Source organism: Lactuca saligna, chromosome 2 (assembly GCF_052625555.1).
Source record: "Lactuca saligna cultivar CGN05327 chromosome 2, ASM5262555v1, whole genome shotgun sequence".
NCBI lineage: Eukaryota > Viridiplantae > Streptophyta > Magnoliopsida > Asterales > Asteraceae > Lactuca > Lactuca saligna.
Window position 1 is genome coordinate 174,808,695 of NC_136418.1, and position 15,650 is coordinate 174,824,344.

Consider the following 15,650-nt stretch of genomic DNA (forward strand, 5'->3'; position numbering starts at 1 on the left):
AATATATATAAATAATATGGGGTGGTAAGAATTTACAAATAATAATGGTGTGATACTAATGATGTGAACCGATGCATTCTTCTAGTAACTGCACTGTGTTAGCCTTAGAAGAACCGACACAGTGAGACAACCAAAAATGCAAAATCTCTCAAGGAACCAAGCCGATCAAGGTTACATAACCGTTGCTTTTATCCAAAATCTTTTTCAAGTTTTTTTTTTTTTTTCCTTGTGCGAGATCAGACTATATTGGCTTTGTATTTCTTTTATAAACGTTTAAATGTTAAAAAAAAATAATAAACTTTTATGGATCAGAGTAAACCCAAAACAACACGTAAAATATCTTTTTAACAACCAAGGTATGGTCATGGGAGCACATTCCTACAAATGAAATGATTTCATATGACGTTTGATGTCTTGTACCTAACCTTTTCAACAAAACTCAATGTCTAATCTCTATTATATAATAATAATAATAATAATAATAATAATAATAGGGTAATTCTAACCGCACGATTTGAATTCCAAATACACGAATTTTTGATTGACTCGATATAAATTACTGAAAGTTTTGACACTTTTTAATATATTAAACTAAATAAACGTTTACTTTTCAATTTTCATTAAATGCCCTTATATTTATAGTTGATTTTCATATCATACCTTATACTTTTTGAAACTTTAGCTTTTATATATATATATATATATATATAGAGAGAGAGAGAGAGGTAAGAGTTATATGGAAAATGAATACAAGAAAGATAGTATAGAGATTTGATTGTATTTTATTAAAACTATATTGTTTTTAATGAATCTATACCTAATATTGGGTACATAACAGTCACATATTCCCTAAGCCTTATATATATATATATATATATATATATATATATATATATATATATATATATATATATATATATATATATATATATATATAATTTTAAACAATTAAATACTTATTGTGTCCATTTGATTTTCATCTGCTTCATTTGTGTCCATTGGATGAATATCCGTTTCGAATGGCGATGTGTCGTTGAAACAATAGTTACTTTCATTGAAACAATAGCCATTTAATATAATCTATATTTATAACAAATATCGTATGTTTGCTTTTAACGAAAATCACTTTCAAAATGACATTGTTAATTGCTTTCGGTCTAACATATAAGAAATATCAATGGTCTATATATTGAAAGAAATTGAAACCAAGTTTTTATTTTTATCCATTCTATTTTTGTTAATGTTTCATATAACTTATAATTTTATCTATAAATATAAATGTTTTCTGCTATATATATATATATATATATATATATATATATATATATATATATATATATATATATATATATATATATATATATATATATATATATATAAGGCTTGACATTTGATGTAAGGATGGTTAAATAGATGTTACTAGAAACAAGTTAAAATTTTTTAAATAAATCGATCGTTAAAATTATAAATTTAAAATGATAAAATATATCGTAGTAAAAAATAAACTTAAAATGGATTTAAATTCCTAATGATAAACGTTAACATTTTAATATATATATATATATATATATATATATATATATATATATATATATATAATAAAAGTAGAAGCCTAATATATAAAACTTTACAAAGCAGAAGGGAAAAATTATAAATTTGATGTATATTAGAGGACCCTAATTGAAAGTTTGACAAAAAGAATTAAAAACACTGATTAATTTACATAGATACAGAATTCAATGCCAATACACCAATAATTTCAATGACAATACACCAATAATTCGTGTATATAAGAGGACCCTAATAATAATAATAATAAAAGTTTAACACTTTAACCTATTCAATCAACATATCAATCAAAACAACCATTCTTTCAAATAAAACCCCTTGACAATATATTAATGGAGAGTGCTCGGACCATTGGTTATGATATTCAATCAAAAGTTGAAGTTTAGTTTCGATTCCTAAACTACATAAGAAAATAGAAACGTTACCACTTACATCTAACATGTTTCAATTTTCATCACCAAAAATGATAACAAAAACATATACAAAATAACATATTTATGCAAAGATAAGTGCAAAAGGCAATCAATTGCCAACGAATTACGTATATAATATAATAGTCGAAAATATAGGTTTATTATAAAAAAGGAGAAAAGACAATTCAGAAGCATGAAGGTAGAGAAATGGCTGACAAGGGAATGGAAGGGTACAAATTCCATTCCAACCCAACAACTTTAGCCCTCTTTTATTGATTTTGAATAAAAGAGACAACTTCAAAGTTCAAACCATTCCGCATAATCCCAAAAATACCCTTCCACTTTCCCTTTTACAACAAAAAACAACCCCACGCCCTATTTATTCTTTACTACCCACGCCCATCTTTTTTTCAAAGAAACAAAACCTACCCCACAACAAAAAACTATTTCAAAATTCAAACCCTTGGATCCCCTTTTATTTTTTTCTTCATCCCTCCTATACTACTATTACTATTCAGATTCCTACAATTATGTGTCCTATCTACTACCCTTTTGACCTTTAATACGTCCATTCTTGGGGGAGGACGACTTCGGAGTGTCCCATCGGCGTTTCAGGGACGACACTCACGAGGGTGGCGCTCCACCGTTGCTGGGCTAACATCGCAGCGTTTCTTCGAGCAATTGCAATTTCTGCTTGTTAACCATGTTTCAAGATGTTAATGAAGGGAAAAAATACAGATGGGATCATGAATGTGACTTGAAAGAGAACTTGAAACTACCGTAGTGTGGGGCAAATCCGCCATGGATGGTTGGTTGAGCTTGTGCCATAATGGGGCCCATGTTTTTGGTGAATGACTGAGCCACTCTAGCTGGCAGATGAGCAGGCGAACATGCTGTGAAACAATTAATTACAAATAAAACATCAAGTTAATGATGTAAAACAGCAACAAATTAAGTATACGATGACGTAATAGATCGATCTGAAGACAGATAGTTAAGAAGACGAAGCTGGATTACATGTAATGGAATTTGAATTTTAAATTACAAAAGGAAACGACAGAAATAGAGCCAAAAAACAAACATCGGTATCCAAATTCAAATTTTCAAAGTGTTTTTGTCAAAGAAACGAAGAGTCGGAAAGTGAACTCACCAGGTTTTTTCTTCATTTCCTGTGGATCATTACAGTATCTCCGGGGCAAAAACACGCCGGTACCGGCACATTCCCTTTTGACAACAGCGGTCCCACCGCCACATCGGCCACCAGATCCGCCAAGAACAGGTTTGGCTATGACCCCATTCGGGAGTTGATGAAGGCGTTGATTTTCAACTGGGAGCGGAGGCCATGGAGACTGATGAAATCCCGCCGGCCGGCCACCTCCACATCGACCTCCGCCTCCAACCACTCTCTGACGAAATTGTTGCTGCCTGATAAACTCTTCGCTTTCTGTCCTCCATATCGCACAGTTAGAATGATGATGGTGAGAGTGAGGAGGTCCTAGGGGACGTGGGGCTCCGACTAGACCTCTGTTTGCAAAAACGTTGTCTCCGACGTTATTCATCCTCATCTTCATCCTCGCCACCTGGCCTGCCGCCGCGTAAACTAGATCCCAAGAGTGTTTGTCTGCTTGAACTAGCGGTGTTGTCGGAGAGGAATAACTCTTTGTAGGCCCAGAAACAGTAAAGTTCAAAGTAGATTCCGGCGAACCAGAGAAAACCCTCTTCTAATCAGACAAAAAACCACACCAAAATTAGAAAAATAATATAGAAAACAAACGACCTAACAACACTAATTTAGAAAGAAGACGAAAGTACCTCAAAAGGGTAAGGAGTGTTGATACGCTCTTGTAAGGAAACAGAGCGAGTGTAGCGGCGAGTTACGCCGGCGATGTCATCTTCGTCGCTCTCAGACTCTGTGGAAGAAGAGGAGGCGAATTCGTAAGAGAAAAGGTGCGGATTGTGATTGTTGAGAAGGAGGGGAAAGTCGTCCTCGTCGGTGAGAAAGTCGGACGGCAGCCATGAAGCAAGGTCGGCGAGAGTGTCAGACATTTGGGAAATGGAAGAAGTGAGTGAGGGTGGGAAGGAGTTTGCTGGATGGAGAAGATATTATAATAACGAGGGATTAAAGAAATTGAAGAGAGTGGAGGGAATGTTCAAGAGACAAGATTGCTTTTTATCAAGGATTCCAGGGTTTTTCCTTTTCTAAAATAATAATAGTGAAATCATAGATTTGGATCTAAAATCATTATTTTTTTGAACTTGGTTTTATTATTCCAACATTGTGCGCGGGTTTAAAATCATTATTAACATCGAATATGTTGGTAGATTTTTAATTATATGTAATTATAAAAATATAAATATCTTGATATTTAATTTCTGGTATGATAAATATTGATTTTTTTTTGTAAATTAGTAACCAATTATGAGATTTTGTCTATAATAGTAAGTCTATACCAAAATTCATCATTTTTAGACTCTTTAAATGGACAATTATATTGATGCATAAAATATAATTTGTTTTTTCAAAATTTTAGATTAGATTCGGAGTGTAATTAATAGTAAGTCTTACGTTGTGAATGCTGGAAATTGAATTATATACACTCTACATTCACAATATGAATAAATTCACTTATAAAATTCATAAAACCAATTTATTAGTGATCAACATGTTAAAAAAATTATAAAATTACAAGGGAATATACTTTTATTTACATGTAAATTTCACTAAATTATTTGTAAATGATTAAAATTTTGAAATAGTAAATAAGATTTAAAACTAAATTATTACAATTCAGATTCACAGTGTGAATCCGACCAGATCAATGTGAATTTTTTTATATCAATGTTGATGTTTACTTATAAAGGACAAGAGTTGAGAATTTTGGTATATTTAGTTTTTTATATATAAAAAAATACACATAAATATTGGAAAACCAACTTAACGAAATTTGTTTATTTTAAGTTGTTTTTTATATATTCATATAGATATCTATTGAAATATGATAAAAAAAATTTATGAATTTTGGTATAATCGGTGTTTTTCAATTAAAAAAACCTAAAAAAATTAAACGAAAAAATGAAGTATGTAAAGTCCCAAAAAATATGAAGTAAAAAATTTGTGTTTTAAAAACAACCAAAACATCCATTCATTCATTCCCAAAAGATAATCAAAGTGTAATGTATTCTCATAACATCAAATATCAGTCATAAAAGATAATGTGAAAAAACTCTAGGGATGCAGTACGCTTAAATCGGGTCATTCCCTTTCGAACCAGAAGTACATGAAACATTTAAACATAAAACCGTAAGCATAAATCTTAGTCAGTTTTCCAAAATACAACATATCATACATAACATACAAATGTGTGAATGTTGTGGTCCTCCCACAGTCTTACCGTCACTCAGTGGTGCAGTCCTCCTGTAGTCTACGTTGTCATGGTTCTCCCATAGTCTTTTGTACAGGTGTTGTGGTCCTCCTATAGTCTTTCATACAAGCTTCATGATCCTCATATGATCGCTAAAGTCATAAAGTCAGTCTAGCAACCTACATAGTATAGTGAGAAGACTCACCTCATACTCGAATCAGATATACCACAACTCGTATAAACGTGAAACCAGTGCTACAACCCACATACCGAAACACTCAATGTCAAACCTTACTATACACTCTAATCCAACAATTTGACCAAAAGTCAACCATGTCAACAAGTCAATGGGGAAAGTCAGTGTCAGCTCACCATTACACCGTGGCAATCATGTCACCACGTCTAGCAACTACACATGGACAACTTAATGAATTAAGCACTTAACACTAATCCTAATAGATGCAAAGCTTAAATCTGAATCTTCTCAAGGTCTTGATGGATAAAGTTTCCAACTTTAATCACTAAGACATCCCAAAAAGTCACGATATCTAATCTTAAGCTCTTAATAGTTGTACTAAGGGCATGGACACCAAACTAAGTAATGAAAAACCATTTTCCAACCAACACAACGGTATATAAGCCAAATAATGTACTCAAATGCTTTGGAGTTCACTTAAACTCCAAAGACAAGAACATCAGGACCTAAAAGTTCATAAAATGACCTAAAAAATATCTAAATAACTAATGAGTAAGTAGGGATGTCAAAAATTCTCATGGGACCCCATTCTCGTGGGGGGCCCATCCCGTTTGGGGAGATTTAAGAAAAAAAAACTGGGGGCGAGAGCACGGGCAAGGTTAACCCCCGTTTTAATTTCGGTGGCGGGGTGGGGTGGGTAATTTCGTCCCGAAACCCCCATGGGGACTCCGTTAATAAATTATACATATATTAATTATAGACAAGATTGCAAAAATGGTCCCCCGTGGTTTCTTATTTTATGTGGTTATGGTCCAAACATTTGAAAAGTTGCATATTTTGTCTTTTTCAACAAGTTTTATTGTGGTTTTGGTCCCTCATCCGTTAAGTTTAACTGGTTGGCTGTTAATTTTTTTAAAATGACAATTTTACCCTCATTGACCATTTTCGCAGTTTTGTCTTTTACCATACCATAAGGACCATTTTTGCATACATTTTTTTTTTATTTTATTGAAGTATTACATATTAATAAATATTATTTTTAATATATAGTATTATATATTAATAAATATTATTTTATTGGATTATCAATTTATTATAGTTGATTTTTTTTTTATTTTTTTTATTTGAGTAATTATTTTTATTGAGTTATTACATATCAATACATATAGTTTTTAATATATAATATTTATATCATAATAAATATTATATTATTGGATTACTAATTTCTTTTATTTAATATTTTTCATTCTTTTTTAATTATTTTTATTGGATTATATCTTATATTTCTTTTAATTATAATTTTCTTCATATACTAAATATTCTTTTATTGGATTATTAATTTATTTTAGTTAATTCTTTTTTTTTAATTGTCGAAGTAATTCTTTTTTATTGAATTATTATATGTCAATACATATAGTTTTAAATATATAATATTTATATAATAATAAATATTATATTATTGGATTATTAGTATCTTTTAGTTAATTTTTGTAATTTCTTTTTTTTTAAACTATTTTTTATTGGATTATTATTTTTAATTTATTGTTTTCTTCATATACTAAATATTATTTTATCAGATTATAATAATAGTTATTGTTAATTTTATAGGTTCCACCACAAAGTCATGGGATACGCAAAATCGTCGTCTCTCATCATCAAAATCATTAGGATCACTGCCAAACAATTTCATTTCATCTAACTTATAATGAGAAACCATTGGGAAAATTCCACCACCATCACTCGGTCACCACCACCATTTATAAATGTTATCGGGGTTTATTGCGCATTATGTAAGATATGAAGGAATCCAGTGGATTATGAAGAAGTTGTCGCAGGTGGCTATTAACAACGTTGTGTGGAATACGAAATGGTATCTATTGAACCTCCGATGAAGGTGTTTGGAGGTGATCCTGGTAATTTTTGACGATGATAATCGACACCTTTACGTATTTCGGCGACTTTGTGATAAAACTAATAAAACTAAAAAAACAAAAAATAGTATATATTCAAAATAAAGTAATAATCCAATAAGATAATATTTATTATATTAAAAAATAATAAATTAAAAGTAATATTTCAATAAATTAATAATTCAAAAAAACAAATTAATAATCCAATAATATATCATTTATTATGATGTAAATATTATACATTGAAAATTATATTTGTTGATATATAATAATCTAATAAAAATAATTGCTCCAACAAAAAGAAATTATAAAAAGAATCAACTAAAAAAATTAATAATCCAATAAAATAAGGTTTCATAATATCTAATAATCCCATAATTTAATATTTATTCAGATATAAATATTATATATTAAAATCTATATCTACTGATATATAATAATTCAATAAAAAATAATTACTTCGACAAAAAATTTAAAACAAAATAATTGACTAAAATAAATTAATAATCCAATAAAACAACATTTAGTATATGAAGAAAATGATAAATTAATATTAATAATAAAATAAAAAACAATTAAAAATTACAAAAATTAACTAAAAAATTAGTAATCCAATAATATAATATTTATTATGATATAAATATTATATATGAAAAATTATATGTATTGATATATAATAATTTAATAAAAAAGAATTACTCCAACAATTTTTTTAAAAAAAATTAACTAAAATAAATTAATAATCCAATAAAAAATATTTATTAATATATAATATTATTTATTAAAAATAATATTTATTACTATATAATACTTTATTAAAATAAAAAAGAATGTATGCAAAAATTGTCCTTATAGTATAGTAAAAGACAAAACTGTGAAAATGGTCCCCTGTGGTAAAATTTTCATTTTAAGGAACTTAACGGATAATGGACCAAAATTACAACAAAACTTGTTGAAAATGATACAATCTGCAACTTTTCAAACGTTTGGACCGTAACCACATAAAATGAAAAACCACAGGGACCATTTTTGTAGTTTTATCATAATTATATAAATATAATAAAAAATAACATGATTTTAAGCTTCTAAAATTCATCAAAGAAACATGTTTTTAAGTTATTAGTATAATGTTTTTAAAATGCCATAACTTTTTATTTTTAACATGTAAACTTATGCTATAAATATTTATTTGTTACCTAAAAATAACTTCTTTTAATCTAAATAACAACTTCTTTTAGTTCAAAAAAATTCAGTAAAAAATCAATCGGGGGGGGGGGGTAATAAAGGGGATTCGGGGGTGAGGGCGGGGGTTGGAATGCTGAATATTCTGGGGGCGGGGGCAGGGACGGTGGAACGGGGAAATTTCGGGGGCGGGGGTGGCGGATGCACTCCTCGTCCCGTTTGCCCCGTTGACATCCCTATGAGCAAGGTTAAGACTTTATACCTCTAAAAGGTTATAAATATAATGAAGATGTTGGATCTAATCTAGAACCAAGCTCACATACCACAAGATGGACTCCATTTTCCTTCAATATTCACAAATAAAGCAACCACATGAGTTAGTGCTTTTAAATATGACACTAATCTTGCAATATAGGGTTTTGAATCCTAGCTGTCACCACATCGTGGTGGTTAGCAGATGCACATTTTCTGAACCGAGACGCTTCGTCGTAGTCATCCCATCATCACGTCGTAGCCAAGTCAACATTCTAAAACTTAGATTAAAACAAATTAAACTCAGAAGAATCATACTTGAAAGCGGATGTTACAAAGTGATTTTTTGGTATAATCTACTCCATATGCGTCCAATATACAAATCTGCAATGCTTCCCTTAGTCGTTAACCATTATAATTCCAACGCTCGCGATAGATTATTGATTTCTCGTTAATAATGGTTCTCTATTGAATACGGGATTGAAAACGTATCGAACGAAAACAATTGAAGCTTGTAATTGTTTGCTTGTTTAAGGTTTATTGGACTAACAAATGAACACGAACAAGAATCAAACATATTTTCTTGTTTGTGTTTGTTTGTTTAAAAAATACATTGTTTGTGTTTGTTTATTAAGATGTCGATCAAATCTAAACAAACATAAATATAATAAATATTCAAACATGTAACTATACATAATTAAAAGAGTTATACATAAATCCTATAATATAAAACATCCAAAATAAAGAAATACCACAAATATAAATATGAAATACGAGTATGATCTTAATCCAAATATATTTCCAACCAAAACTAAATGAAATTTTACAATGAACCATAAATGAACGTTCACAATCGTAATTGAACAAACATTAACATTGTTCATGTTTGTTTGTTTAACTAAACAAATAGAAAATTATGTTCATATTTGTTTGTTTATATATTGAACAAACATAAATGAACTTTTTTTCCAAACGGTTCACAATGGTTGGTTTATTTACAACCCTAATTGAACCTAATCCCTCGTATTCCAGTAACATAATGTGATATAAAGCGACAAAATTGTAAATTTGGTCCTTGTGGCCTGTTAAAAATTGGATTTTTGTCTAAAAAGTTATGGAGTTGCACAAGTGGTCCAAAGTAAGTATTTTTATTGTTGGTTTGGTCCAAAACATTTTGAAAATAATTCAAATGATAGATTTTCCCTTTTTTTCATCTTCTTTCATTTGTAACAATCAAATAAAAAGTTAAAACCACCTAACCCCACCTATTACATCCTGTTTCGAACAAAAAAAATCTTATATCGGGATTTGTGGACAATAAATGGATCAAGTAAAGTCTTTAGGCTTCATAAGAATAGGTTTTAGACCCTAATGGATGCTGATAATATTGGTTATATGATCTAAGCCATTGGGTTGTGTTTTGCAGCCAAAGGGTAAAATGGGAAAAGTTATATGGTGGGCTTCTTGCTTGGATTATGGTTTTCGGTTTGACATGTGTTAAACCAAAATTAACTAGATAAAAGTGAGGGGCTCATTAATACCTTTACGTGGATATAAAAATCATCAAAAACGAAGTTGAAATGAAGAAGTTATGGTTCGTTGACGTTGAGATGAAATTAGGTGAAACGTCGTGGTCACGACATGGGGATCATAGCCCATTGCATAATGATCATTAAGGCCCAATCTCACGATTATTTTAGGGTATTTAATGTATTTAATCTTAATATTACATATTTTTGGTCATTTTTATCAGCCTCCATCATCTCTAGAACACCTTGGATAAACCCTAGCCTACACCTTCAAGATTTAAACTACTTCTCTTTCCTCCCTCCTCTTTTGGATGCTTTTATGTTAATTTGATGGAGCTTAAAGATCAATAAGGTTCTGTTGGTAGCAAGATATTATGTTTCAAGTTTTGATCCATCAAAGGCACTACATTTTTGGACCATTGTGAGTATATAGTTCCAATATCGCTATCTAGTTCATAAGATATTGTCATTTGGGTTTTGGCACTTTTGGTCTATTTTATAGGTGATATTGGAGTTGAGTGGACTCCAACATCATTTGATCATTTTGGAATGTTAGTTGGACCTTATGGACTAAGAAAGTTATTATATTTTGCCTTCCCTTTCAGTCATGCAAGTTATCTTGGTCATTTAGGTCATTTTTGTTTGTTAAAGTTTACATCTTGAATGATTATGGCATTATTATGGATAACGTTGGAAACGCTATCCATCTAAACATCTTTTTGATTCAGATCTGAAAGTGGGAGACTTGGACTTAATGGATTAAGTTGAGAAAGATGCCACTTTTGGTCTATTTTATAGATGATATTGGAGTTGAGTGGACTCCAACATCATTTGATCATTTTGGAATGTTAGTTGGACCTTATGAACTAAGAAAGTTATGATATTTTGCCTTCCCTTTTAGTGATGCAAGTTATCTTGGTCATTTAGGTCATTTTGGTTTGTTAAAGTTTACATCTTGAATGATTATGGCATTATTATGGATAACATTGGAAACTTTATCCATCTAGACATCTTTTTGATTCAGATCTGAAAGTGGGAGACTTGGACTTAATGGATTAAGTTGAGAAAGATGCATTTTTGGATCCCTTTGAGACTTAAAGTCTATATCTTGGTGGTTTGGACCTTCCTAAAAGATAAAGTTGGAATTTTTATCCATTAAGGCCTTGGAAAGAATTGGATCTGGTCTATGAAGCTCTTAAAATTGGAAATAAATGGATTGAGCTCGTTTGGGTTGTTCAGACAAATCCCCACGGTGTGACTTTTGCTACCATTGTGTGGCGATTAGGGAACCAACGACCGTTTTGGCATTTTGTGCCCATGACGTGGAGGGCTGTTGGTTGGCAATTTTGAATTTGACTTTTACCATTGACTCTTTGACTAGTTTGACTTTTGGTTAAACTGGAGTAGCATTGAGCATTTGGCTAAGGATTTGTTTCAGTTTGACTATAGGAAGCTTGGGTTGGATGTTTTGTTGCGGAGGTAGCTATTGAGCTTTTGTTGAATAGTTTAGGTGAGTCTCCTCACTGTACTTGTGGGGCGAAGGCACCAATGTAGGTCTAGTAGGTTATATGATGTATACTAGTACACAAGATGTTGTTATGATGTAGTGATTTGTTAGATTGGTATATCTGTTTGTTGGTTATATGTTTATCTATTACATATGTCGACATGGTGTGGTTGCGTTGAGGCTTTACTACTTTATGATGTAAGCCAAAAAACTCACGGGAATCCAGTCCGATGATTGTGGGCCATGGGTAATCCAGTCTGATAATTATGGGCCTAGTATGCACGACAATCCAGTTTGATAATTGTGGGGGTAATCCGATCCGATAATTATGGAGCCAATAATGTGTTTGTGTATGTTTTATTGTGTGGGGTATTTTGGGGAACTCATTAATCTTTGTGCTTGCAATTCTATGTTTATGGTTTCAGACACATTTGTTCTCAAATTGGAAGGGCCCGACTTGATCGCACTACATCCCCTGGAGATTTATTTTGCACTGAATGTTACAGATTACTCTTATGTTTTGAGAATAACTTGACTCTGATGATTTTTAGAACAATGAATAGTTTGACATACTTAAAATGAAAAATTTTACTTGTTGTTTTTTGGATGTTACAATGAAACGACCCAAAAATCACGACTAAAAATTTCTTTAAAAATATTACTAGAATCATATTTATAAAAACTGTATCATAAGTCATAACATAAATTCTCGAGTATTAATTCAGAACATAATATCATTATCAGAGTCAAACGTTCCCAGGCTAACTGACTATGGTGTGTGCACTGCAATCTCCCCGAGCTCCTCTTTTGAAAACTGAGTACCTGAAACCAAAACTAAAAACCGTAAGCACGAAGCTTAGTGAGCTCCCTCAATCAACACATACCATGAAACAACATATAAAGCACGTACTGGGCCTTGCCCACTGCATCGGACCAATGTCCGGACTAACTGGGGCCTTGCCCCCTACATCGGACCGATGTCCGGAAACTGACTGGGACCTTGTCCCCTACATCGGACCGAAGTCCGAACTAACTAGGGCCTTGCCCCCTGCATCGGACCAAAGTCCGGAAACTGACTGGGACCTTGTCCCCTGCATCGGACCGAAGTCCGGGCTAACTGGGGCCTTGCCCCCTACATCGGACCGAAGTCCAGAAACTGACTGAACATAGCATAGCATAACATATCAACTAGCATGAACACATATAATGCATACTACATCAGGCCGTAGCCCGAAACACATAACACATAACACATAACACATAGCACATAAATCTTGTCTGAGCCACGAAGGCATCAAACATACTAACTACTGCATCGGACCGAAGTCCGGAAACTACTACTAACTGAACGGGCCGGCATTGTGGCCTTAGACCCGTCCCTACTGGAAGGAAACTCACCTGATGCTGCTGAACTGCTGTTGCTAATCCTTTTGACTGCTACCTGACCTCTGACTTCGACTGCTGCTCCACTAGCTCCTCAAGCTCCAATTGTTCTGAAATGACTCCACAATCCCAGATCTACAGTCCCTTCTTGCACCTCCAAGGTCTCTCTTCCTCCTCCAAGCTTTAGTGCACTCTTTAAGGCAAGATCTAGCTCAAAAACGGATATGATGGCTAGGGTTTGGTGTTATGGGGTAGAGAGGCAGTAAAGGAACCCTAGGAAGGAGAATGAGACGCTTATATAGGCTCCAAGTCCCGAATTTAGGGTTTTCCTCGTTCAGACCCAACTCGTCGAGTCTCCTTGGCCGACTCGCCGAGTCGGTCGCTTACACCTCGACCCGGATCCCGCTCGGACTCGCCGAGTCCCTCCATGGACTCGCCGAGTCTCTCCTTAAAATTGAGGTCTTCTTTCTTTTCTTGACTTTCCAAACTTTGGGGTGTTACAACTCTCCCCCACTTAAACTAAACTTCGTCCTTGAAGTTTGCTATGATCAACTGCCTGCGAACTGCCTCCAACTCTCTATCTAGGAAATCTAACACCCTTTTGTCCATCACTCCAGCCACTCACCATGCCGATCATTATCATTGGTACATACTGAATCCTTCTCCTTTCCATAATTTTCCTAGCGTTACTTCCTCTGACTGGCAATTCTGTACCCCTCATCCGCCTACTGGATGCACTGAGACCACTTTGGTCCAACTAATCTACCGATATCCGAGTTACCGGACTCCCACCGGTCACTATACTCCATCGCAATCTCCTAGCCGCTCCCAGTGACTCCGGAAGATACCTCGACTGTCCCTAACTGTCCTATCCATTCTGTCATCCATACTGAATCGATGTTGTTGGAATCAGCTTGCTTATATCCCATCTGATTACTCAACTCCTACTAACTCGAGCCTTTCATCCTGAAGAAAAGCTACCTGCCTAGCTATCTTTACATATCACTTATACTCGGCCAAAGGCTCAACTGATCCTGCTGAGAGAGAGACTTGCCATTTCCAAATCAACCAACTATACCGTCAACACTTGCATTCCAACGCAAATACAATACTGAACCAAAACCCTGAAACCTTCCAAACACTGAATTGCCTGCAATACTGAACCTTCCTGAAACACTAAACTGCCTGAAACGCTGATCTGGCTGAAACATTGAGCTGCCTGAAACACTGAACTCAAACCCAACTGTGGAGTCAAGGGATTCCTCACTTAGTCGCTTCCACGACTTCTGAATGAAATCTTCCTCTAGGACTAGTTTCCACTAGTTATCCTGTCACTGTGGCTCTAGCAACCTTCCGATCCAACCGATTGGGTCCATACGTCACATTCTGACATCATCAATTCCACGACTAACAACATGATGGCTCCCAGACTGACGGTAGCCCGCAACCTACCCGAACCCCAACGGTCCACTGCTACTCTGATCTCATAACTGATGTGACGATCTATAGCCCAAATTGCTGACTTAGCCATAACTGATCCATTTGGGAAATCCGAAATCTAACCCGTGGATTCCCATATCCTCACTGCTGCACTAGAACTGGTGGGTACTACTACTTTCCCACGTCCAACACGCGCTCATGCCACCTACCAAACTGATAAAGGCTGCGACTACGCTCGCGGACTTACAACTCTCTAGTACTATCTGGCTACTAGCGAATGCTACGGCTACCCCCGCAGACCTACAACACCACTTACTACTATCTGACCCGAGGACATCCTGACTATCCCTAGTCCCGCTAGTGATTCCTCATCCCGATTTCTCAAACCAGCCCTCAGTCTTTGAATTCTGCATCATCCTCGACATCTTATATCCTTGATATACTTAGCGCTTCGTCGAGGAATTCTCCGGCTTGGTTCCCAAACCAACCGTCTACTAATCCGGATACAAGAAGCTATTGCTGGGAAGTTTCCAACCTCCCAACTCCTGAATCTACGCAACCTGCATGCTGCCTCAGACACTGGCTACTAATACGAAAACATCTCTTGTTACCCGTTCTCAGGTTCCTCATTCCGACTCACTTGAGTCCGACAGGTGGTCCTCCAATCCTGGATTCCCAACCAGCTTCTAACCATCTCGATTAAATGAACTAACCGCTGGGAAAAGTTCTCGAACTCCTAATTCTGAACTTCTCAATCCATCCATCACTGTGCTACTACCACTTCTTCTCAGAGGCCGTGCACTCATTCTGAGTCTACGCGACTCTTATCCATGTATACCCGGAGGGTTCTCCCCCACTTTGATCCTGCTTACCCCTTGCTGGTTCACATTCAAAAGAGATCCCGACC

At 34.1% G+C, this 15,650-nt stretch overlaps 1 protein-coding gene across 2 annotated transcripts; it reads right to left on the reverse strand.

The window, feature by feature from the left end:
* Nucleotides 1-2,120: 2,120 nt before the first annotated feature.
* On the reverse strand, nucleotides 2,121-4,163 carry LOC145032885 (uncharacterized). 2 transcript variants are annotated; one of them, XM_078981843.1, is made up of 4 exons: nucleotides 3,795-4,163; nucleotides 3,133-3,700; nucleotides 2,762-2,875; nucleotides 2,121-2,672 (listed from the first exon to the last, which is right to left on the reverse strand). In XM_078981843.1, exons 1-4 carry the CDS (start codon nucleotides 4,026-4,028, stop codon nucleotides 2,542-2,544), a joined length of 1,047 nt encoding a protein of 348 aa, XP_078837969.1. In that variant the 5' UTR covers nucleotides 4,029-4,163; the 3' UTR covers nucleotides 2,121-2,541. The 2 variants fall into 2 exon arrangements, with proteins under 2 accessions (XP_078837969.1, XP_078837968.1); XM_078981842.1 differs by having other exon boundaries at nucleotides 3,133-3,703; nucleotides 3,795-4,161.
* Between the last annotated feature and the right edge of the window lie 11,487 nt (nucleotides 4,164-15,650).

Excerpts from the sequence above, each read along its gene's own strand:
- LOC145032885 (XM_078981842.1), bottom strand. The coding sequence starts at position 4,028 with ATGTCTGACACTCTCGCCGACCTTGCTTCATGGCTGCCGTCCGACTTT. Across the intron at positions 3,704-3,794 it reads ACACTCCTTACCCTTTTGAG|AAGAGGGTTTTCTCTGGTTC; the intron begins GTACTTTCGTCT and ends TTGTCTGATTAG. Across the intron at positions 2,673-2,761 it reads CGGATTTGCCCCACACTACG|AAATTGCAATTGCTCGAAGA; the intron begins GTAGTTTCAAGT and ends GTTAACAAGCAG.